Raw genomic sequence first — 25451 nt, forward strand, 5'->3', positions numbered from 1 at the left:
AGAGAATGCATATATAGCTTTCCTTTTCGTTTAATTTCTGTAATGTTACGTAATATAGATCCTTAATCATAAAAGAGATACTGAAATTAAGTGCATATTCTGAAATAACAATATAGGTATGTACGTGCGCGAAAAGTACGACATTAACAAAATAGATGGCAGCATTGTCCCAAGCAGTGGTGGTGAACCGTACTATTGGTCACAAAGTATACATTTTTTCTTTGACTGCTTAGCTTACTTGTTTGTCTTCGTTGTCTATTGTTTTTCTTTGTGTCTGCTGTATCAATCCGCTGGAGCTAACGAAAGCTCCATTGTGATACGTAACTTCTTATTGAAGTTATGAATTGTTATTTTGGAAACGTAAGATAACAGTCAGCGTAGGCAAACCATCCATTTCGACAAGATTAGGTGAAATCTATTTGATGTCGTACTAATTTTTATGCAGTATAGCTTTCGAGATGAAACAGCATTAGTAGACCACGGTCTGATTTGCAGCTTGTCAGCTTGTCACACTGATTAGTAAATGTGTCCTCGCGGTGGCAGGTGTTTTGCCTTTCCTTTGTCAGCTTGAGAGGAAGAAAGGAAATGGGGAACTGCCTAAAAGGTTCTACAGCTGATGACATATCTCTACTGAGAGGTAGTGATGGCACTAGGGATTCGTCTTCCTCGGATCAGCTGGGTCCACCGCCACCTTACCAGGTAATATTTTTATTTTAAAACGGTCGCAAATTAAATACAATTAAATGCTGCTTGACAATTGAAATAACCTTGTGTAAAAATACTAGCGTACTTAATTTGCATGAAAAAGACATTACAGGGTATGTAGGAAGTAGCTGATCAGTTGTCAGAATTAACCTTGAAAAAAATGCAAGCAACAGTACAAAAGATATGCCACAGTATTATATTTCTGTTAGTTCATTTTGAGCAGTAGGGGTTTATAAATGAATTGAAAGAGGAATTGTCATTTCGTAACAGTTATTTAAATGTAATATGAGATAATGAAACTGAATAAGACACTATAGCTCCAAATGAATACATAATGAAAATTCATTTTTAATAGTTACGCTTTTCTTTTCGTGCACATAATTATCTCTTCCGTCATTTGCAGATTTTATACATTCGCTATTGCATCTTATTTTGTAGGATTTCGTCTAAACAGTGCAATTTAAAAAATGGCAAGGGATTTTTTTATCATAGCTTATGTTGTATTACAGAATGACAATGGTAGCACGGATTAGTATTGGTGTTAAGCATTGTTGTTTATGCCAAAGATGATTGAATAATTGATTCTGAATAACACGTAACACTTTTATATTATCTGTCTGAAGCCACATCAGTTTTTGTTGTCACTTCTTTTGTATGGTTAGCAATGGTTCTTTGTTGACTTTTGTAAACGATCACCGGAAATTAGCGTGGTTACTATTTTTATTCCTTTTTTTGTTTAAGAAGTCGACCTGGCTGTATTCGTTCGTCAACCTCGTAAGGTATTACTGATATTTGTCCATAATTGGTATTTTTTCTTTGATCCTTTTCTACTTGTCAGCAGAATTTTATTGACAACATTGTCAGTTAAAGATTGTAATATCAAGGAGTAATCCCAGGAGACAATTTTAAAAAATGATTTGTTATTGAAGTTTTAAGAATGTACAGTGTCATTGCACATACACACAAAATCGAGGCTTGCAGGAGGAAGATGGGTAGAGCTCCAATGCTTCCTGGACCTCTGCACTAAGAGGAGTTCACGTCAGTACTGCCCTCTGCCGTCTTTCTGCAAGTTGCTTCGTATGAAACATTGCCAGTATTTTCCTCAGCATTGTCTTTGATGTCGAACTGCAAAGAAATAGTGCATATATGATAATTCGAATCAATATGGGTGATGGATCATTAGTAGGCCTATAGGTGTTAGTGATATAATTTGCAGGTTTAATGTAAAATACTAGCTCTGACTGAGGTTCTGGCTGATAGGTGTGTACATCTATTATCAGGCAGTACATCTCGCTTGACGATATGAGTCAGGCGAAGAAGAGTTATTTGTATGCATCTGAAGTCTGATTAGTGTAATATGTAACTAATCGGCGATGTATGCAATGAAGGGGAAAAGGAACTGGCCACCCTACCCCATTTTCTCCTGGCCTAGTTGCCTCATAAATGGTGCCATGTTGGTATCATTCGTGAGGTTCAGCCTGTCTTCGGACAGTTGACTAAACAATAATGTGAAATACGAACTCTAGCTCTTGGTGACACTCTTAGAAGGTACGGTATTTGTTTCAGAGATGGTGTGATATGTACCTTATGATGCACTAAAAAAATAAAATCATTGATATCGTGTAACAAAGACATTTGACCTGAAGCAAGATATCAAACTATTTCATTTTCATTTTTCATATATTTCATTTATTATATTCCATAGATCTTACATTATCAATGCAGCTTTTAGATGTGGAACAAGTCAAAATTTTACAAGATTACAATTACAATTTTTACAATTCTGCAATTTTCTACAATAACTTTTACAGCTTTCTACAATATTTTGGCGAGATGTAGTGAGATGAGGTGAGACCCGAGGATTTGCCAAAGAATGTGCGCATTTCTTTTATTATTATAATATTTGCTTCGCACTCTAGGAAGTTAAAACTTGCAACTTACTACAGAAAAGATCTACAAAAGAATTTCGGAATGCAGATTCATTGTTAACAGAAATTACCTTACGTATGTATTGAGATCTTTGTTTCTACAGTGTAGGTTTAAGCTTACATTATGTTTCCCCCATATTTGTAATATACACATTTTACTGTTTATGTTATTATTAGCTACATTTACTGTTGTTGTTTAGTCAGCTGTCTGAAGACAGGTTTGAACCTCATAAGTGACACCAATAAGACATCACTCATGAGGCAAATGAACCTGGAAATAATGGAGTAGTGTAGACAGTTCCTTTTCCCCTCCTTTGCGTACATCTCAGACTAGTAACATATTACACTAATCAGACTTCAGATGCACACAAACAATTGTTATTCCTCTCACACATATTGTTAAGTGAGATGTACTGCCTGATAATAGATGTATTTATCAGCCAGAACCTCAATCAGAGGTAACATTTACTGTCAGTATGAAATTTTGTAACCTATAGATGCTGTCATTTCTGTCTTCGAATTTGCTCCTAATGCTAAAAAACTTCTGTGTTAAGTGTGTTATTTATAGTATTTAATACCATGAGCATCGAGAGTAATGATATAGTTATGAAAGGTGAATACAAAGCAAAGATAGAACACGTGCATTTAAAATAAAATATAAACAAAAGTAACATTAACAAAATACACTACTAGATATTACTCAAGTCTACAATTTATTGAAAATAGCAACTGGTACCGAGCTAAAATAATTCTTTGACTTGCTCAGTCTAACATTGGATTCACAAAATAGCCTAATTATAGGTAGCCTATCTGTGCTGTAATTGTGAAGTTCGTTACGTACTGTTAATATAATTGTTTAGGTTTCCTTTAACATCTAATAGGTCTAAACACTTTAATATGTATAGATTTAAAAGAGTTTTTTTTTCTCTTATGGATGAGGGTATATAATGTAGATCGTAAAAAGAGCCTGCTAATAATCGTATAATGGTAGCCTGTTTTTTAAAATAACTTCGGATATATTACTATGCCCCCATATTTAAATGCCGTAAGACATTACACTATTGAAAAATGCATAATATTAGTTTTCAAGATATGTTTGTGGTATAGGAATTTTAAATGCCTTAGTAAATAAATGACTTTTGAGAGTTTAACATATGTCAGTTTGGTGTCCAATGTAATGCCTAATAAACTTGTGTTTGAGTACCCTCAATAATAATATCCCTTAATGAATTATGTAGACGTTAGGCCAGCAGCTGGATGGTAGGTCTGGGCCCTTAAAGGGCCAAGAATTATTATTATTATTATTATTATTATTATTGTTGTTATTATTATTATTATTATTATTATTATTATTATTATTATTATTATTATTATTATTATTATTATTATTATTGTTGTTGTTAAAACAATACACTCTGTAATTTGTTTAAATTTAGACGGAAACCATTAGCCTGAAACCACTTCAGTGTTTCACTGTATATATTTTTCATTGTTCTGATTAGCAGAAAAGTAAATCTGCGAGAAGGTCCGGTAAAAATTGTAGGGCCTTTATGTTTTAGTAGCTCTACTGTTCAATAAGTTTGTAATTATTAACTGTTAGGGGATGGCTTGTTTAAAAACACCATTTCTATTGAGGAGCTTCTATTGATATTTCTTCAAGAGAGGAGAATCGAAATTTATAATTTGAAAAGCATTAACAGTTTCGTTGCCGAAATTTCTTAAAGTAGGCATAGGTTGTTATTTAACCAAGGCTACACAAGTATTTCATTCATATTAGCTAAATCTTTAGTTTGTAACTTGTCCCCATATCGATATCCTTCAATCAACCCATTATTAAGAAGAAAATGGAAAGTAGCTAGTTGTTCAATTAACCATCACTGTCAGTTTTGTGTTAGCGGTAGTTGTAATTTTCTCTTCCGAATAAAGTGGCTCTTGTAATTGTTGTTGGTGAGAGCACTAATCTTGGTCAAGGGCGGATAAGTTTGTCATAGGTCTGCTTTGACCAAGATCAAAATTAAATGAAGAGAATAAATTATAGCGTTCCTGCGAGTTGTAGCATCATTAGGATTACAGAATAGGAATTCTAATGCAGACAGATTGGCTAATAGGTTTAAAATCATTCTTTAATTTTGAAATTAGAACATGATTCCGGAAATGACGAAAATTTCTGTTGGATTACCTCGAAAAATTGCCCTCTGTTAACAAAAACGAGACTTCTGTTAATGCATTTTTTCTTTGTTTTAATTACGGAAATTTATATTTTCAATTTGGTTTACATAGGAATTATTATTATTATTATTATTATTATTATTATTATTATTATTATTATTATTATTATTATTATTATAAGCTGAAGTTTGGTTTCGAATTTCGGCAACCATCTGTCAATTTGAACTTATTATTATTATTTATTTTTTTTTTTTAATTTTGTATATAAGGTCCGATACATTCGAAATATTTGTCAGAGATATGATGCATGAAGGAATGATGTAATATGCAAAAAGGGATGAAAGTGTACTGTATCATGGTTGTGCAACTTAATAGCTCTTGGGAAAGAAATTTAATTTAGCCACATTAATCAAGGGTCTTAGGTTTAGTTTTATCCATGCAGAAAGAAAAATACAAGTTATAATACATGTCCTTTAATAAACAAAGATTAGATGCTTAGAATTTGTCATATACTTTTATTTACAAATAGCTTTCAGAGAACCCGGAGGTCATTCCCACCCTCACATAAGCCCGCCATCAGTCCCTATTCTGAGCAAGATTAATCCAGTCCTTACCTTCATATCCCACCTCCTTCAAATCTATTTTAATATTATTTTCCCATTACGTCTCGACCTCCCCAAAGGTATTTTTCCCCTCAGGTCTCCCAACTAACACTCTATACGCATTTCTGGATTCATTCATACAAGCTATATGCCCTACTCATCTCAAACTTCTTGGAAATTTGTCATTACTCACCACAAAATAATAATAGAAAAGTCTTCCTATCTGAACAGATATGTGCAAAAAAATCTTCTGGAACATAATTGTTTTATGATTCTTCCTTAAATAATTGAAATCCTTCTAAACCTAAATTCTTGTACACACGCTGTTTAATGAGAACATTGTGGTTTCTGAATATGGGAAACCAGTGATTTAAAATCCACTGCTAATTGTGAAGTTGCTACTCGAAGAATATGTGTTAACATGGCGAATGTCAGTTAATCTGTGGCGAATCCTCGGCCTCATCTCGCCAATTAAATTTCGCTATTAATTCAATCACTGCTAAATAACATGTTAGTAGATACAACGTAGTTAAATAACCAATTAAAAATAAACTGCCAGCACTTGAATACATATTAAATGCTGTACTTTGTGGTCTATATTCAATATAAAAAAATAAATAATTCTTTACAATTGCGTTACCACGTTAAGCTATGAATGTATTTACATAGGTTATTTGGTTTCTATTCGAGTCATGTGTACTGAAAACAAAACAAAAACTGAGTGCCGACACCAATTTCGCACCGAAATAAGGGGTGGAAAATTACTGTGAAAAAATTGGATTGGCGGAGAGGGGTGGGAGGCAGGATAGCTCTGTTGAGATGGAAGGAATAGACGGCAGGGAAATACAGCATATACATCTCATTTCCATGGGTCTCCTTATTGATCGCAAAGAAAAAGCGAGTTTTCGTAAGTTCGAATTGGTGACAGGTTAGTTTAGGCTTTTGGTGTGTCTTAGAAGAAATGACACTTTCTTAGGCAATTGTGAGTATATGGAAGGCATACCAAAAGCTTAAACTAGTCTAATCTGTCACTGATTCGACCTTACGAAAACTTACTGATCTCTCTGATCAGTAAGGAAACGCACGGAAATGAGATGTATGTGCTGTAGAGATGGTCGATAAATCACAATTTGATATTTTGTCACAGATACGAGGCTGTCATTTACATATCTATGATTGAAGACGCGAAATATCTGTGACAAAATATCACTATCGATTTCTGTGATCTGATCGAAGAGTATTAATCAGTACCACAGTCTACTATATACAGTCGCGAAGCTCAATACGTAGTAAATATGCAAACATTAGATAGTTGCTCACCACTAGGATCGCTAATATCGCGTCATTACAGGCAATGCAAAATAGTACCGTCACAGTCTATTGTTTCTAGCACCCTCAAAACTCAAGCTTCGTGACTATATATAGTAGACTGTGTCAGTACTCTTACGACTCTGACCTTGTTTATTCCACTTCCTCCACTTCTCTGTGCCCCATGAGTTCGCGCATGCGCGTAATGTAATAATAACACTCTGGCTCTGATGTTTGATTATTTTTTTGTGATACTTTGTTCAATGTTATTGGTCAATGTTACTTATGTCCCGCCAACTATAGACACATAGGCCAATTTTACACATATTTAGTATAACTTGTTGCTTCTTTGACAGGTTAGGTTTGGTTACTTTAGGTTTTTGTTATAGCCTACCTTGCATTTAGGCCTACGATTATAGCGCAACATTGGCAGTGATAAAAGTGAAATATTCTTTCAGTGGGCGTTGGATACTCTACATCCACAGTCTGACATTTTATTTTTATAGTTACCGTCTATATATTATGTTGTTGTTTAGTCAACTGTCGGAAGGCTGGTCTGAACCTCACAGGTGATACCAATAAGGCACCACTTATGAGGCAACTATGCCAGAAGATAATGGGGTAGGGTGGCCAGTTCCTTTCCCCCTCCATTGCATATATCGCTGATTACCTACATGTTACACTAATCAGACTTAAGATGCATACAAGTCCACACCTTTGGAGTAACGGTTAGCACCTCTGACCGCGAAACCAGGTGTCCGGGTTCGAATCCCTGTCGAGGCAAGTTACCTGGTTGAGGTTTTTTCCCCGAGGTTTTTCCTCAACCCAATATGAGCAAATGCTGGGTAACTATTGGTGCTGGACCCCGGACTCATTTCACTGGCATTATCATCTTCATTTCATTCAGACGCTAAATAACCTGAGTTGTTGATACAGCATCGTAAAATAACCCACTAAAATAAAAGTGCATACAAACAATTGTTCTTCCTCTGACACATATCAAGTGGGATGTACTGCCTGATAATACAGTAGATGTACTGTATATATCAGCCAGAACCTCAATCAGAAGTGCTGTATATTGTATGTTTTCTAAGTAGGCCTATTTTATGTATTCCCTGAACTCTTTGCATTTTCATGTAACTGTGAATTTATATTAACTTATATGTACCGCTTAATTTTTATGTAGTAACAGTATTTGTCCAGTTACAGTTTTTAATTAGAAACTGAATAGTTAGGCCTAAATAAGGAGCCTCCAACATTAATTTTGTAATAACTTGATTACCTGTATTACTCTCATTTATGGTATGATCCAGTTTGAATGTGTACCATTAACATAAATATATCAGTGCAGGGTAGTATTAATTTAAATAACTGAACTTAAAATTTATTTCTAGCAAGTTTATTATGTTTATGGATTATTAAATCTTAGAAGTAGTGCAGTGCTTCCTAATATTAACTTAGTACTCGCGTTGGTTGTTACTACACCTCACTTAATGGGCCTAATTAATGTTTTGGGCTTGATATTTATTTTATTATGTAGTAATATTTGTCTAGATATTGTTAAAATCAACTTGCAAGTAATTTTCAAGTTTTAAATATAATATCATGGGGTTAGTTAGAAAAAACTAGCAATTTTATAAATTCCAAAAAAATATAAAAAAAAATAATTGCTCCATCAAATCGTCTTCATTGTCCTGGCACACTTTCAGACTAGGACTACACTTGCACATAAACAGGATAATTAAATTAATTACACTGGAAAATAACGGGTTTCATTCTGTGTCACTGTTATACCCTTTCAAAGCATTTCTCAGAAGCCGATACCAGTAGCTTACCTATTGTGTTAAAACTGAATAGGACAGAACTAGCTATTTCTGTCTAGACAAAGAGACTGACATTCTTGAATGGTAATGAAGATCACAGCATTTTAAACGAAACCATTTCCGATGTATAATGTTCTAAATAGAGGTAGGGTTTTTGCATACTTCAGGCAATTTCTTAAGGCTTAATTTTCGTATATGAGTTAATCAGAACAACATTAATTAGGTGCTTTTATTTTTTATTGAGTATAAAAATAAATCTATCTCAATGTGTAAATTTACACATGGGGTACACATTTCTATCCCATTGATATTACTTTGCATTGATATTGCTTTATGTTCAACATAAAAGTAGTTTGATACCTTACTAGTACCTGTATATTCTAGTGCACTATTATAGCCCCCCTTTCCCTACTTGTTACAAATATAACACTCGAGAGGTCCGGGACACAATGCCAGAGAAACTGATCATTTCCCTAGTAATTCGTCCTGGACCTCTCGCATCTCATGCTGGTAATTAGTAACAAGTGTGGAGGGGGGGGGGAGGCTACAATGGTGCATTACAAGTATTATCAAACGATTTTTTGTTGAAAGTATTTATGGTTGCAAACTCAGATCATGTATTTACCACTATATATACGTATCTCACACAAACCAATGAAGGAAGAAGAAATTTTGTCTTCCGTTGGTGTAGCATTTCTGGAGAATCACAGAATCAGTTGATAATTTTATGGAATTGGGTATGGAGAAATTGAGGTTATGTGATTATTTTTCATCGTCTTAAAATTGATCCTTTTTATTGTTACAGCAATATAGTGGATAAATTATTTGAAGTTGTGCATTAACATAATAATATTATAATATACTGTATATTAAGCCATAGAATAAAATTTAGTGTAACTAGCGCTGAGGTAGTTCCGACGATTTCGGAAGTGAAAATCGTTGAATCTATAAGGGATTTTTTGTGGAGATGCAGTTGATCGTATGTGCAAGGCATAATTAAAGCCTAAATTAACCAAACTTAACCTGTCACAGTTTTATACATGCAAAGTGTATAAGGAAAGTACGAAGGGAACTACCTCAGCGCTAGATCAGCCTAAAATTTAATGAAACATACAGTATTCGGAAAACATTGGAAAATAATTATAAAATAAAACACAGTTGTTCAAACAGGATTACACACAAGATAAGTACTGGTAACAAACTTTTTATAAATTATGTACAGATGAGGCGGGACCTGGCATGTGAACTGTGTGATAGGGGAAAGAATGACCCATGAGAAAGAGTGTTTGTTTCATTATGTTAATATTATACGAATCTACTGACACGGAAGTCCATCTCAAGGCTAGAACCTATCTTCCCCCTCCATATCTATTGGTGATTGATACATGATAAGGTCACAGGACAGGTCTTGTCTTCTCTACTGTACTGATTAATCGATTTAAATAATACCACCATTAGTTACCAGTACTTATCTTGTGTATAATCCTGTCTGAACACTGTGTTTTATTTTGTAATAATTTTTCAATATTTTTTCTAATACTGTATGCTTCATTAAATGTTATTCCACGACTCAATATATACGGTATCGGTATTAAAATATTATGTTAATGCACGATTTCAAATAATTTATCCACTATAATTATATACTATAAAAGGATCAATATTAAAATGATGAAAAATAATTACATAACCTCAATGTCTCCATAACCAAATCTATTTAGAAATTATCAACTGATACAATTTCTACAATATAACCTCTTGGTACATGAACTTAGTTTTTGGCACTTTAGTGTTCAGTTGGTATTTACAGTATTTGTTAATGGTAGCCTACGTGTACATAATTTATTTACTTATTTTTTTTTCCATATAAATCGCTGATCTGTGGCATGTACAGAGAAATCGTATTCACATTTCACTATTCTTTAATATTTCATGTTAATTTTTGTAAGTGTGACAAAATCACAGATAAAGGTCACATATTTAAATTTCACGTTCACAATTGCCATGAAAATATCGTTTAAGCTCATATCCAATGTACTGCCCTTCCCTGCTGTCTATCCCTTCCACCTTGACAGAGCAATCCTGCCTGCCCATACTTCTGTCAGCTCCCATTTTCAGAGAAAATTTCCATCCTTATTTCGGTGCGAAATTGGTGTTGGCACTCAATTTTTGCTTTGTTTACAGTAGGTACATATGACTCAAATAGAAGCCAAGTACGTAAATACATTTGTACCCTAGCGTGGTAGCGCAATTGTAAAGAAATTCCAAAAATTTCTTAATAAATAAGATGTTAAGAGACAGTAAAAACTCCATCTCCCATGAGCCAGCTTTCAGGGAGAGATCACAATGGTATGGATGGTGTTATAGATCCTTCCTTCATAACCTCTAAGGTCTTTTGTTTAGTTTCATCATTTCATAACACTTAGAGCTGGAGAGGGCTTGTTTTGCTCTTTCCTGTAACTTCAAGACAAGTCCATGGTTATTAGAAAAGTGAAGCTTTGAAAGAGAACATTCAACACAGTGAGTCCACACCTGTGGAGTAACGGTTAGTGCGTCTAGCCGTGAAACCAGGTGGCCCGGGTTCGATTCCTGGTCGGGGCAAGTTACCTGGTTGAGGTTTTTTCCGGGGTTTTTCCTCAACCCAATGTGAGCAAATGCTAGGTAACTTTCGGTGTTGGACCCCGGACTCATTTCACCGGCATTATCACCTTCATCTCATTCAGACGCTAAATAACCTGAGATGTTGATAAAGCGTCGTAAAATAACCTACTAAAATAAAATAAAAACACAGTGAGGATGTACACAATCTACTGAAGAAAACTGTAGCCTAAATCGTGAAGCATCCTGATAAGAACTGAGTATTATGTCGGTACAGTAGTAAAAGTTATTATTTTGAAAAGTAAACCTCAGACTCTTGTGGGCTGGATGTGGCTTGTAGGCCACCAGTTGGCCATCACTGCACTATATATTATGGTCTATTATCGAATGAGATCAAAGTCCCTTAGAGTTGCCATATTTGATTAGGAGAAAAGGAAGATTTTAACAAAAAATAAGAAAGATATAATATGAGAACTTCCCAGGGATTTAGTATAAAGTAATTTATTATTTATGTTGTAAGGTCATTATCATTCTTAACTCTATTTTAGACATTTAACATTATAAAATACATTAACAGAACCTGTATGTTAGACCTACATACATACCATGTAATCAAATATTTTCGGCCTTTCCTGCCAATCAATTTGAATGAATGACGTCATTGCTAGTTAGTGACAGCATATTCCGAATCTCACCGGACCGGTGGACATCAATGACGTCACGCCGCAGCAGAATAGGAACAAAACTGCTGGAAGGTTCAATGGCTATCATGGTGGTTGTACAAGTTGTTGTCTACCTGGTTGGCGAGTTGGTATAGCGCTGGCTTTCTATGCCCAAGGTTGCGGGTTCGATCCCAGGCCAGGTCGATGGCATTTAAGCGTGCTTAAATGCGACAGGCTCGTGTCAGTAGATTTACTGGCATGTAAAAGAACTCCTGCGGGACAAAATTCCGGCACATCTGGCGACGCTGATATAACCTCTGCAGTTGCGAGCGTCGTTAAATAAAACATAACATTAACATTACAAGTTGTTATCACAGTCTACTATATACAGTCGCGAAGCTTGAGGTGATTTTTTGCAAATCTCGTGATAAAGCGCTCTAAGCGGTTAGCAACTAGAAACAATAGATTGTCCACGGTCGACTTTGGACTGTGTCGTATTTCCATCGAGTGCTAGCTCGTTGTGTATTTCACATTGATGCTTGTGAAATGTTCGTTATTGGTTGTAATGAAAATGTTAATGGCTAAAATACAATAATTGGAATAATAATATTTTACTAGAGACATAGAAAAATTAAGTTTGTTTTAATGAAATTTATTGATCACGTTTTATTTCAATTCTGGTGGGATTATTATTGCTTAGGCCTACTTTTTTTTTTCAAAGGATATGTTTTTAATTGTAGCTGTTAATTTTGTTGTTATTTTTATTTGTTACTTTACTAGAGACATAGAAAAAGTCTGTTAGAATAAAATTTATTGATCACGTTTTATTTCCAATTCTGGTGTGATTATTATTGCTTAACCTCATCCCACTTTGTTAACTACGTAAGCCTACACTACAAGTACCGGTACACGTAAGTTACTCCTTTAATTCATATTTCCATTATTATTATTGTAAAGGGAAATGAAAATTAATAGTTATTGGTTTCATAGTTAATTATCGCTATAATCTTGAATGAGTGAAGCAATTATAGTAAATTTCAGTTCGTTTTGCACAAACAAAAATAATATTAACCTATTTCTTGCAGGTATCTTCGAGTTTATGGTGGAATTTAATATACTTCATTAAAATAATAAATTAACTTTATGCATTTAATATTTCAATAATGGAAGGAAGTGTTAATTTTTCCAAAAGAACATAACGAAAGTGTAACATATTTTGTCGTCTACTAGGAGAGAGAGATCTGCGATGATGAGGCGATAGTAGCGATCCTAGTGGTGGGCAACTACCCATGTTTGCATTTTTACTACATATTGAGCTTCGCGACTGTATATAGTAGACTGTGTTGTTATTGTGCTTTGTTCATCTTGCTCAAAGAAAAGAGAGCATAAACAATTTATTTCTTGAACCTGTAGTAATAAGTGGTCCGTTGACATGCTCGTTCATAAGCCATTAACATATTTTTTTATGCTGTGCACATTACAAACAATACAGCAGAACACACCGATCTTTTGCAATAACTTGCGACTTTGTCTTCCTTATTGTATACTCAAGGCCATTATCCCTCAGCGACTTTCGTGACACATCTTTCCACTTATTAATATTAATTTGTCTGGAACTTTTTTTTTTTTTTTTTCTTTTTTTTTTTTTTAGCTGGTCAATATCTACTGTAGAAATAGTCTTACAGTCGTTAATTTTATGCAATAGATCAACCGAAACCTGATACACAGAGTTCAAGTACCCAGTATTCATAAAGAGAACAAACTCCCGTGCAATAACTCCCGATACAATGTAAACAACTGGATATGCTACAAGTGACTAGTGACATAGACCATTGTTTCAACCATGGTTGTAACTCGTGTAGAAGTGCCTCTGGTACAGATATTGAAAAATAATTTGTGTGACAGCTGTGTAAGACTATATAGAGCATTATTCCATTAAAAAATCAATTTTGAAAAAATTGTAACATAGACCATTATTTGGTCTAATGCTTAATTGCAGAAATTTCAACATCTAAATTCAACATGGGTGAGAAATGATACACAATTTTGCTAGGAACTCTCAATCATTGACAAGGTTCTTGTATGGCATGGTACCCATAGCTTTAGTTCTCTCATGGAAGAAGTGAGGTTAGGAATTTTTTCCATTATTTTCATCCAGGTCTGATTGCATAAACCTTGAATCAGAGGGCTAGCATGCTATATCCATATAACACACTACTATAGTATTGCACTGATGGGTGTGAATTTATAGTCTTCTTCATGGACTGTTATCAACATTTGTCAGTGTTCAAAGCCCATGGCAGATGATATTCATAACAGGAATTTAAATGTCAGAAGCATGTTTGATTCAGGTTTCTAGCTCATGGTTGTCAGCTTACACCACTCATAGGCAATGTCTCGGTCACTACTCAAGTTTGAGTGATGTGGGATTTTTGACTGATATTATGTGAACATTTGAATGGCTTTAATAGACTTCTGTGAGGAGAACAAAAAAGTGGTTGATGCTTATGGAGATGTAAAAGCATTCCTTACGAGGCTGGACTCATGAAAACTCAACTATTACAGAAAGATCTTCATCACTTTGCTTTCTGAAATCATTAGAAAATGTTACTGAGCAGGAAAACTAATATTAACTGCAATATATTGGAAATTCTAAAAAGAGAATTTAGTGTTCACAGATTTAGGGATTTTGAAGCTTTTGTTTTGAATATAATTGTTTCGTCTTTCCTAATCCCATGTATGTTAAATCTTTTTTTTTTGCGTGTTTATTTAACGACTCTGTATCAACTACTAGGTTATTTAGCATTGATGGGTTGGTGATAGTGAGATGATATTTGGCGAGATGAGATGAGGCCGAGGATTCGCCACAGATTACCTGACATCCGCCTTATGGTTGGGGAAAACCTCGGAAAAAACCCAACCAGGTAATCAGCTCAAGCGGGAATCGAAACCGCACCCAAGTGCAAATCTGGATCGGCAGGCAAGCGCCTTAGCCAACTGAGCTATGCCGGTGGTTATGCTAAATCTTATTTACAGATGGAGAGGATAGAGTTACCAAATGATACAGACCCTATTTATCAAAAGCAGATGTCAAGATTCATATGGACAACATTTATTCAAAATACTTCCAAAACTAAAGAAAATTCATGAGTTTGGTTCCAAAATGTTAGCTATATTGTGTTCTATTTATCTATATGAACAGTTTTCTTCTTTAATGAAATTTGTCAACTGAGAGAGTAGGTCCTGCTCAAGGCTGGGCAAAATACTGACATCCAAGTATTTCAAATACAAATACAAAATACTTCAAATAATTGTATTTGAAATACAAATACAAAATACTTTTAAAAAATTAACCAAAATACATTTGTATTTCAAATACTCAAAATACATTTGTATTTCAAATACTCGATAAAGTATATAGGCCTAAAGAAATAAGAATATTACTGAAAATCTAAAATATTATGCTAACATTAAAAGTATTTTTACTTCGAAGTTTTATATAAACACTGTAACTGAACTTCTTCCTTTTCCCAGTCAGCTATGAAATTATGCTACATATGAATAATTACTGCTCCCTTTCAAAACAACCAGTTCCTCAAATGTTCATAAGATAAGGATCCCCTTGCTTGTGAATGAATAAATCCTGCAAAACAGAACAGTCTTTCTACAGGTGCAGAGAAACACAAACTTGTATTAGGCCTATATTTATAAAAGCTTGTTTCACTATTGGGTAATTCTCTAGTGTGCACAGGGTTGTCCCTTTGCCATTGAAGAATTGTATGAGCTCATACTCCACAGCAGACAAGTTTTTTTCTTTTTGTTTTTCAAAATCTGTTTTACTTGAGTTGAAAACGTAAAAATTGTTTTCATCGTCTGAACTGACCAAAGGTGTAGCAGACAACTGCTCAGCTGATTACACAACACATATTCTGTGTCCTCTTCTTATCACTTAGTGAGGAAATGTCAGGTAGCCATCTCATCTTCAATGATGGGTGGAGCAAGCTGCCAAAATAGCTCTATTTTCTTCTGGGATCAGATCAAACATCACTTTAAATCTTGATGAAAGTGAACTTATTAGGATTGGAGTTACTTGGAATAGATGGCGTAGATTACTAGGTAACAGAATATGTAATCTGTTTTTAAGGGAAATTAATGTGGACAAGAGTTGGCCATAATAGCACGTCTTCTCATTTGCATTAAATTAAGGGCTACGGCAGTGGATTTCAGAACTGGACGTTTTTCTTCAAGGTACTGAAACTCAACATCTTTGAAGGTTGGCAATCCCAATTTTTCACATATACGGTTTATATCATGTTTGAATTGCAATATTTGAGAGATTGAGTCATAAAGAGAATTCCATCGAGTTGGGCAAGGAAACTTTAATGAAATCAGTTGTGGCAAGAAAACTAAGTGTATGGCTAGCACAACTGAAATGGGAAGGCAAATAAGACAAAAATTCATTCTTCAAATCGAAATCCAAAACTTGAAGAACAAGAAGAAGAAAAAAGTATTTTGAGTATTTGAAATACAAAATGCATCAATTTTATGTATTTAAATACAAAATACTTTCGAAAATCCTTACAAATTACAAAGTACAAAATACAAATGTATTTCAAATACTGCCCAGCCCTGGTCCTGCTTAATGAGCACCTGTTGGCAATAAGAAATGCAATAGAACCCCTTTCTAACGATTCTCTGAGGGATTATTTATTATTTTTTCCTTACATAGGACTTTTCCTTAAAAGGAGTTTTACATAAAATGGGAAGAAAAGGCTAAAATAACTAGTAGTAACGTGTGTTATTTACCAAACATTATAATCGTTTAATTAGGCCTATAATTATTACCTACAATAAATTTCATTACAGTATTTTCTAATGCTTTAAATGGTGAGGCACAAATGTTTTTCAATTTGGTTGAATTCGAACCACACTGAAACTCGGCATTGAAAGTTTCTTCTTTCTCCTTCATTATTCCCGACAATGAAGTAGTTGGCAAACCGTGCTTTTTTTTGCCATATGCAATAATGTTAATTGAGGATTAGCGTCGACATCCCTCATTATTTCACTTTCTGTCCGACTGTTAATTTCTTCAATTTAGTCGCCATTATAACGATGCATGAACAGTGTAAACTTACAAAAAAAACTTGGAAACAGGATCCACACAACTCGCGATAAAAATCAAGCAAAACAACTACCGTATTCTGTGGAAGCAATGCAAAGCAAGACCATGAAGAACTGTAAAAAATAACATCGCTGCATGGTACTGCATTACTATCGATTGAGACACACTATTGAATATGCTGGTACTATTGATTATTGAAAGTCGATTAGTTATTTCGTGCATCATTATAACAAAAGGAACTTGAAAATTATTCCGTAAAAAGGGAATTTCCCTGAAATCCGGTTTCCTTAAAAGCTGGCATTAATTACATTATTTGTATGGTAATTTGACTGGGACTTGACAGATTATTCCTTAAAAACGGAGTTTTACTGTATTTCTCTCACAGACACAGAACCCGATTTCAAAGAAATCAGTGGACTGTAGTAATAGGAGGGATTTGGTATTGCTTGAAGGAACAAAATATTTGTAATATAATTGAAGCTTTGTTTTAGTCATGTTTGTTTATATATAGATTATTATTGTAATGAATGGCTGTATATTATAAGTTTTCTGATTTAAATATTCTGTAAATTGTGTTTGACATATTTATTATTTTCGAGAAGAATTATGGAGAAAACGCCACTTGTGCCTAACAGTACGGCTCAACAAACCTGCAGTAACAACCGTCCGCCTCCCAGCTCTTTCCAGTGCTTGTGGCTTCTGTATTTTGAGTCACAACATGCCCACGTCTGGTTTATACTCTTATTAAAATGTTGCAAGTTCTGAGATCCATTGTTGAGTATGAAAGTTTTTTTTTATGATTGTCTACTTAGTTGCAGCAGAGTCGGTATAGGTCAGTTTCTGTCAGATGCATTTCCAATTCACTGTGGGCTAAAGCAAGGAGATGCACTATCACCTTTACTTTTTAACTTTGCTCTAGAGTATGCCATTAGGAAAGTCCAGGATAACAGAGAGGGTTTGGAATTGAACGGGTTACATCAGCTGCTTGTCTGTGTGAATGACGTGAATATGTTAGGAGAAAATCCACAAACGATTAGGGAAAACACGGGAATTTTACTTGAAGCAAGTAAAGAGATAGGTTTGGAAGTAAATCCCGAAAAGACAAAGTATATGATTATGCCCCGTGACCAGAATATTGTACGAAATGGAAATATAAAAATTGGAAATTTATCCTTTGAAGAGGTGGAAAAATTCAAATACCTGGGAGCAACAATAACAAATATAAATGATACTCGGGAGGAAATTAAACACAGAATAAATATGGGAAATGCGTGTTATTATTCGGTTGAGAAGCTTTTATCATCCAGTCTGCTGTCAAGAAATCTGAAAGTTAGAATTTATAATACAGTTATATTACCAGTTGTTCTTTATGGTTGTGAAACTTTGACTCTCACTCTGAGAGAGGAACATAGGTTAAGGGTGTTTGAGAATAAGGTGCTTAGGAAAATATTTGGGGCTAAAAGGGATGAAGTTACAGGAGAATGGAGATAGTTACACAATGCAGAACTTCACGCATTGTATTCTTCACCTGACATAATTAGGAACATTAAATCCAGATGTTTGAGATGGGCAGGACATGTAGCACGTATGGGCGAATCCAGAAATGCACATAGAGTGTTAGTTGGGAGGCCGGAGGGAAAAAGACCTTTAGGGAGGCCGAGACGTAGATGGGAAGATAATATTAAAATGGATTTGAGGGAGGTGGGATATGATGATAGAGAATGGATTAATCTTGCTCATGATAGGGACCAATGGCGGGCTTATGTGAGGGCAGCAATGAACGTCCGGGTTCCTTAAAAGCCAGTAAGTAAGTAAGTAGTAAGTGTTTGACATATTTATTATTTTAGAGGAGAATTATGAACAAAACGCCACTTGTGCCTAACAGTACGGCTTAACAAACCTGCAGTAACAACCGTCCACCTCCCAGCTCTTTCCAGTGTTTGTGGCTTCTGTATTTTGAATCATAACATGCCCGTATGAAATTAGCCCTCCATTCTCACACTAGCTCCTAATCATGCAAGGATAGACAAAACGTCAAAATTTTCAGGACCCAGGACATTCCCCCCCCCCCCCACACACACACACACACACACACACACACACACACACACACGTTAAGATAAAGCTACATTCACTAAAATATATTAAACCAGTGTTTCTCAAACTTTTCTGAAGTGGGGACCACTTTGTTTCAGTCAGAACAGTTCCGCGGACCACCTTACTGTTGTTCCCTTCAAAAGCAAATTTATCATGTATGTAGCATATTTTAATACCAATATACTTACATTTTAATGTAGAAATGATTAATTAAAATTAATTTAATTCAATTAATTTTTTATTAGTATTAACTAATTAATTTAATGTTAATAGATGAAAATTTCTTATATCGTCATTGCAGAAACAAATAAAAAAAATTAATGCAGAAACATGACCGATTTTCAACAAATAAAGATGCAATTTTGCATGTTCTTTTATTGGTGTGTGACGTACAGTATGTGACCATTTGAATGTGAAGACTGGGTGTCAGGAAAACTATTAAGAAAGTCATAAATACATGAAAAGTTTCGGTACTTTGGTCCTGTTATGAATTCGGGTGGTCCTTAGCTGGGTAACAGGCACAGCGCCAGATTTGCACGGAAAAGATGCCGAGAAACACCACGTTCATAGTGCTCTAAACCCCTCTTTTGTTGCTGAGAGTATAGTGGGAAGGCGATAGACACATATGTTAAATAAATTTCATAAAATGTCAGTACTGGGAGAAAAAGTGAAACGCGATTGCCATGTGTCATTTACAAACTCTGAGATTTTCAGCTATAGTGTGATATGCAATTTGATTGAATTTTATTTTTTCTTCTGTCTTTTTTGAAGGACCACAAGGGCAGACACCGAGGACCACTGGTGGTCTGCGGACCATAGTTTGAGAAACGCTGTATTAAACAATATTAAATATCTACATTTTGCTAATACACTCCCTCAGAGACGTCCTTTGTCGTCCTCCACTGAAGCTATATAGTGACAATTATCTTAAAATGCAAAAGAAATATAGCAGTATTAATTTAAAAAGCACACTCGAACTTCTTGCTATGACCATTTTTGTCATAAAATTATGTACAATGTTAGTTGTAGTGACATAAAAGAAATCTACATCTTGAAATGAATTAAAAAATTAAAATATTTATGTGCCATGGCGACCTGGCACCCAGAATTTGAGTAACCTTGTAATCGTGTCCCGCACAATGCTAGACAATGACATTGTCTCTCAGCATTCTGTTGCTTTTGACCTCGGCATATCTGTATCATTTGGACCATGTGAGTGCTATGGCATATTTGTACACACACACACACACACACACACACACACACACACACACACACACACACACACACACACACACACACACACTGTTGTGCCCAAGCGCAGGTGTTTCACTGCAAACCCAGCTTTCTCCAATCTTTTTTATTTTCTGCCATCCTCTTAGTCTCCACATAATATGATTTATTACTTTAGTTTACTATACTATGAATTTTTCATACAACCTGCATTCCGAAAAATGGGTTCATGCAAAAATGTCGTGTGCAGTAATAAATTCTGAATTTAAAACTGCTTACAAATGAAGGTCAACTCAGTGCTATGATTTAATGAAGTAAACGTGATGTGTGTAGTGTGTTGAATTGCCCATGGCTATAAAATTGAAGTTTTTAAGCCTCTGTTGGTCGATTATAAATGATTCTTGTGTTAGTTAATAATAATAATAATAATAATAATAATAATAATAATAATAATAATAATAATGGTTTTATTTTCCCTGGCAGAGTTAAGGCCATTAGGCCTTCTCTTCCACTCAACCAGGATCAAATCACATACAAAAAAATACATACCGATATACAAATATTAACTTAAAATAATAATAAACATAATTAAGTAAAAAAGAGAGATGGAGAGATTGTGTTGGCTTTGTATTCATAGTAGTAAATGAGAATGAATGTATTTCATTAGTTTAGCTCAATATAACAGTAATCATATTTCAAAAATATTTTAGAAACCAGTCTTAGCACATTTAGAATGTTAGGTCCTCAATTCATTAAAGATGATTTTTAATTGTAATTTTGTTTAAATAATTAAAATACGATCATTTTGGACCAGAGGAAATCCATTTTTGATACAAAGATAATTAATTTAACATGATTCTTAATTGCAAATGTATTTATATAATTAAAATACGATCATTTTTGTCCAGGAGGCATACATTTTGGTGCAAGGATAATTCGTTTATCGAGTTTCTTAATTGTTGTGTCTTAATTCTTCCATATCTGCTTTGCCACAGAGAATTACATTCTTAACTAACGTTGTTCACAGTTAGTGGTTAAAAATCCTTTTACATAGGAGGGATCTGAAGGCTTACACTGCAGCCTGAGGCTTATTGTGCTTACCATTCCTGTTATGTGAATGATATTTGTTGCTGAACAGTTGTGCTCTTGTAAGAATACAGCACACTGCATCCATATTCATATTCATATTTTATATTTGCCTGAAAATACAAGAATACAAGAGGCCTCGTCAATGTAATAATATAAAAAACAACATGTCAATATTTAAAATATTAAAAGAGTAAAAAATAATAAAATTTAACTAAAATACTACATCATTTTCAAAAAATTCATTCATACTATAAAAGAGATTATTTTGTAGCCATCTCTTAAGCTGAAGTTTAAATTGTGTTTCATTAAGTGTCTTTATATTTGTTGGTATCTTATTATATACTTTTATTGCAGTAATTACATAGCTTGATTGTGTTTTTTGCAACCTGACATGTGGTACGTTTAATTGATCAATATTTCTGGTTTCATAGCGATGCAGATCAGCTATACTTGCATAATTAATAATATTCTTGTTTACATACATTAAAAGTTCAAAAATATATAGATTGTAGACTGTCATAATCTTTTCATTTTTGAAAAGAGATCTACATGATAGTCTGGATGGTGGCATTGTTAAAATACGAACTGCCTTTTTCTGCAGTAACAAAATGTTTGGAAGATCAGAACTATTTCCATATAAAAGTACCGGTAATCCATATCTAATAACACTTTCAAATAGTGCATAGTAAACTTGTTTTAAATAATGTTTGGGAATCTTGTACATGATACTTCTCAAGAGATAAATTACTCTAGAAATTCTTTTACATACATAACTGACATGGCTGTTCCACCTTAATTTAGGATCCAGATACATACCCAGCATCTTTACAGATTCATTTATCACATTATTTTGGGTTTGTTTCAAACTTAGAGTTAACACAGGAGTTTTTTGACCATTAACAATAAATCCATTAATTGAAAACCACTTTCTTATTTCAGCAAATACAGCTTGCTACATAAAATCTAACTCAGCAGTATTATTATGTGTGATAACAAAAGTTGTATCATCAGCATACATTATAATTTTAGCCGACACTGTATGGCAAGTCATTTATCATAATAAGAAACAGGAATGGACCAAGAATAGAGCCCTGAGGAACACCACACTTAATTGGAGCTACAGCACTTCTTTTTCCATTTACATCAACAATATGGGAATGTCCAAGCGAATATGAACGGAAAAATGTTTGGTCTATCCCCCTTATGCCGTAGTATGCAAGTTTCATTAACAATACATCATACGGAAGATGATTTGAATAATTTCGAAGGAAAAATTGTTCCGGGGCCGGGTATCGAACCCGGGACCTATGGTTAAATGTACCAACTGAGCCCCGGAACAATTTTTCCTTCGAAATTATTCAAATCAACTTTACAGGGAGTTATACCTGAAAGCATGATTTGCATAATACACGTCACTGTTCGTTACAGAAAACCACAGTTTAAGTCACACAGAGTTAGTGTGCACTCAATGTTGGTTGCTTGACGGTTTCAGCCCACTTTGAGGTCTGTGGATATAGAGGGAAAAATTGGATAGGTGTCGGGTAGAGTTCCCGGGTAGCTCAGCTGGTAGAGCATTGGTACGTTTAACCAAAGGTCCCAGGTTCGATACCCGGTCCCGGAACAATTTTTCCTTCGAAATTATTCAATTCTGCTTCAGTTGGTTGACGGACAACCTCGGAAAAAACATGAACCGGGTAACTAGTGCCAACCAGCATTTGAGCCCAGGCCCGCTTGTTTCATGGTGGGACATGCTGTTACTCCACAGCGGTGAACACAGTGGTTACTTGTGATTCAGAAGTATTGCTGAGAAAACGATTCGTCATGGTTGTTTGATTAGGAAAATTCTGGATCAGAAATTTTTAATGGATTTAAGTTACTTCTATCAGTTCCAACATGGTAAAAGATTTTGTAAAATATTTTACACCAATGAAATGAAACCGTGTTTCAGGAGGGTGGAATGCCAGTCTACTATCCGTCCCCCAATGTAAGTCGACCTGCAGCACAGCTGACTGAGGAAGAGCAAGTAAAGATAGCAAAACGGATTGGTTTAATCCAGCACCTTCCTACAGGAACCTACGATGGCTGTAAGAAGAATAGAGAGTAAGTTTTCATATTGCAGTAAGTATTTTATGCCGAGTATTATAACCAGAAACATTTAGTAATGCTGTATATTAAAAACTTTGTATTGTCGGACCATCGGATCTGTGCCCCTTCAGCGCTGTCGTCGTTCTTGGAAAAGTTAACACCTGTACTCCATTCCACCCTTTTTCCTCCCACCACGTTAAACAGCAGGCCGCGAACCTTGCTGAACAGGGATGTTGCCAAACTTCCGTCAAACGGTATCATAAATAACTGGTCCTCCATGCTACAATATCATTTCTTTCAATCAAAATACATCTTGTATTTCTACATTTTTAAAACCTAAATGCTATGTCTCGAATCACTTTCCGTAGCGTTTCTCACCAACCTTGGAAATTATTGCTTCTCTCGCAACCTTCAGTAATTTCTTCAATGTTGGAACTTCTTTCTGCATATTATAAAATTCTTGTATCTTTCTTCTTAAAATACATCGGTTCATATCATCTACAAGAATTAAAAGTTTCCTTGGTCTGTTCTTCCCTGGTGATTCTAGCTTTTCATCTCCTGCACAGACTCCCTCTCTCCTGATTTTCTTTATTAGGATCTCTGACCTGTCTATATAAATTACATAAAATGTTGTATTATTAGTATTAGTTAAGTAAGTCATTTTAATATGTAATCAATTGAAATAAAATAAGCCTCACCTGTGATAGCAGCTGCTTTCTTCGTTGCCTGATTTATAGGAAACAGATATTGACCTGTTTGTTTGTCTTCATCGCAAAATGCTATTACATACTTGCTTAATAATATTTCTTTCGCCACTCTGTGCTACAATATTCGTGATGAGTTGACAACACTGGACTGCAAGTGCAAATAAACTGTCCCTCAAGAAGGCCAAAATTGTGAGTAATTGGGGAGAGAAAGGGAGAGAGATAGAAAAGAGAGAGATAGAAATGCAGGGAGAGAAATGTATTACCACAGTCTACTATATACAGTCGCGAAGCTTGAGGTGTTTTTTTGCAAATCTCGTGATAAAGCGCTCCAAGCGGTTAGCAACTAGAAACAATAGACTGTCCATGTTCGACTTTGAACTGTGTCGTATTTCTATCGAGTGCTAGCTCGTTGCGTATTTCACATTGATGCTTGTGAAATGTTCGTTATTGGTTGTAATGAAAATGTTAATGGCTAAAATATAATAATTGGAATAATAATATGGGACAAGGAGGAGACGTTTGTAGTGCTATAAATTGTAGCAACAGTAAGAGAAAGAGGCCAGAGTTATCCTTTGTCCGATTTCCGAAAGATTCAGAAAGGTTCCTGGGTTTCCACAAGAATGCTGTGCAGAAACAAAACTCTTAATTTTGAAGTTCTTTGTGACTGTTAGAATACATTAAATTTCACAATGAAATGTTTCAGTCTAACCGAAAGGACATTAGATATCGGTTAAAGTTCTGTCACTTAGGCTGCTAAATTTCCAGAGAAATAAAGGTTAGGTCTACTTTTTTTTTTTTTTTCAGAGGATATATTTTTAATTGTAGCTATTAATTTTGTTATTATTTTTATGTGTTATTTTACTAAAGACGTAGAAAAATGAAGTTTGTTTTAATGACATTTATTGATCACGTTTTATTTTCAATTCTGGTGGGATTATTGCTTAGGCCTATTTTTTTCAAAGGATATGTTTTTAATTATAGCTGTTAATTTTGTTGTAATTTTTATTTGTTGCTTTACTAGAGACGTAGAAAAAGTCTGTTACAATAAACTTTATTGATCACGTTTTATTTCCAATTTTGGTGTGATTATTATTGCTTAACCTCATCCCACTTTGTTAACTACGTAAGCCTACACTACAAGTACCGGTACGCGTAAGTTACTCCATTAATTCATATTTCCATTATTATTGTTGTAAGGGGAAATGCAAATTAATATTTATTGGTTTCATAGTTAATTATCGCTATAATCTTGAATGAGTGAAGCGATTATAGTAAATTTCAGTTCGTTTTGCACAAACAAAAATTATATTACTTATTTCTTGC

At 34.5% G+C, this 25451-nt stretch overlaps 1 protein-coding gene across 1 annotated transcript in view; it reads left to right on the forward strand.

Annotated features, from left to right (window-relative positions):
- Positions 1 to 214: 214 nt before the first annotated feature.
- Rnf11 (Ring finger protein 11) overlaps positions 215 to 25451 on the forward strand; it is a 33593-nt gene continuing 8356 nt past the window's right edge. Inside the window, exons 1-2 of the mRNA XM_069838407.1 lie at positions 215 to 699; positions 23285 to 23436. Coding sequence (XP_069694508.1) covers positions 586 to 699; positions 23285 to 23436 — 266 coding nt within the window. The 5' untranslated portion in view covers positions 215 to 585. The remainder of the gene's footprint in view (positions 700 to 23284; positions 23437 to 25451) is intronic.

This window comes from Periplaneta americana, chromosome 10, assembly GCF_040183065.1.
Source record: "Periplaneta americana isolate PAMFEO1 chromosome 10, P.americana_PAMFEO1_priV1, whole genome shotgun sequence".
Classification (NCBI taxonomy): Eukaryota; Metazoa; Arthropoda; class Insecta; order Blattodea; family Blattidae; genus Periplaneta; species Periplaneta americana.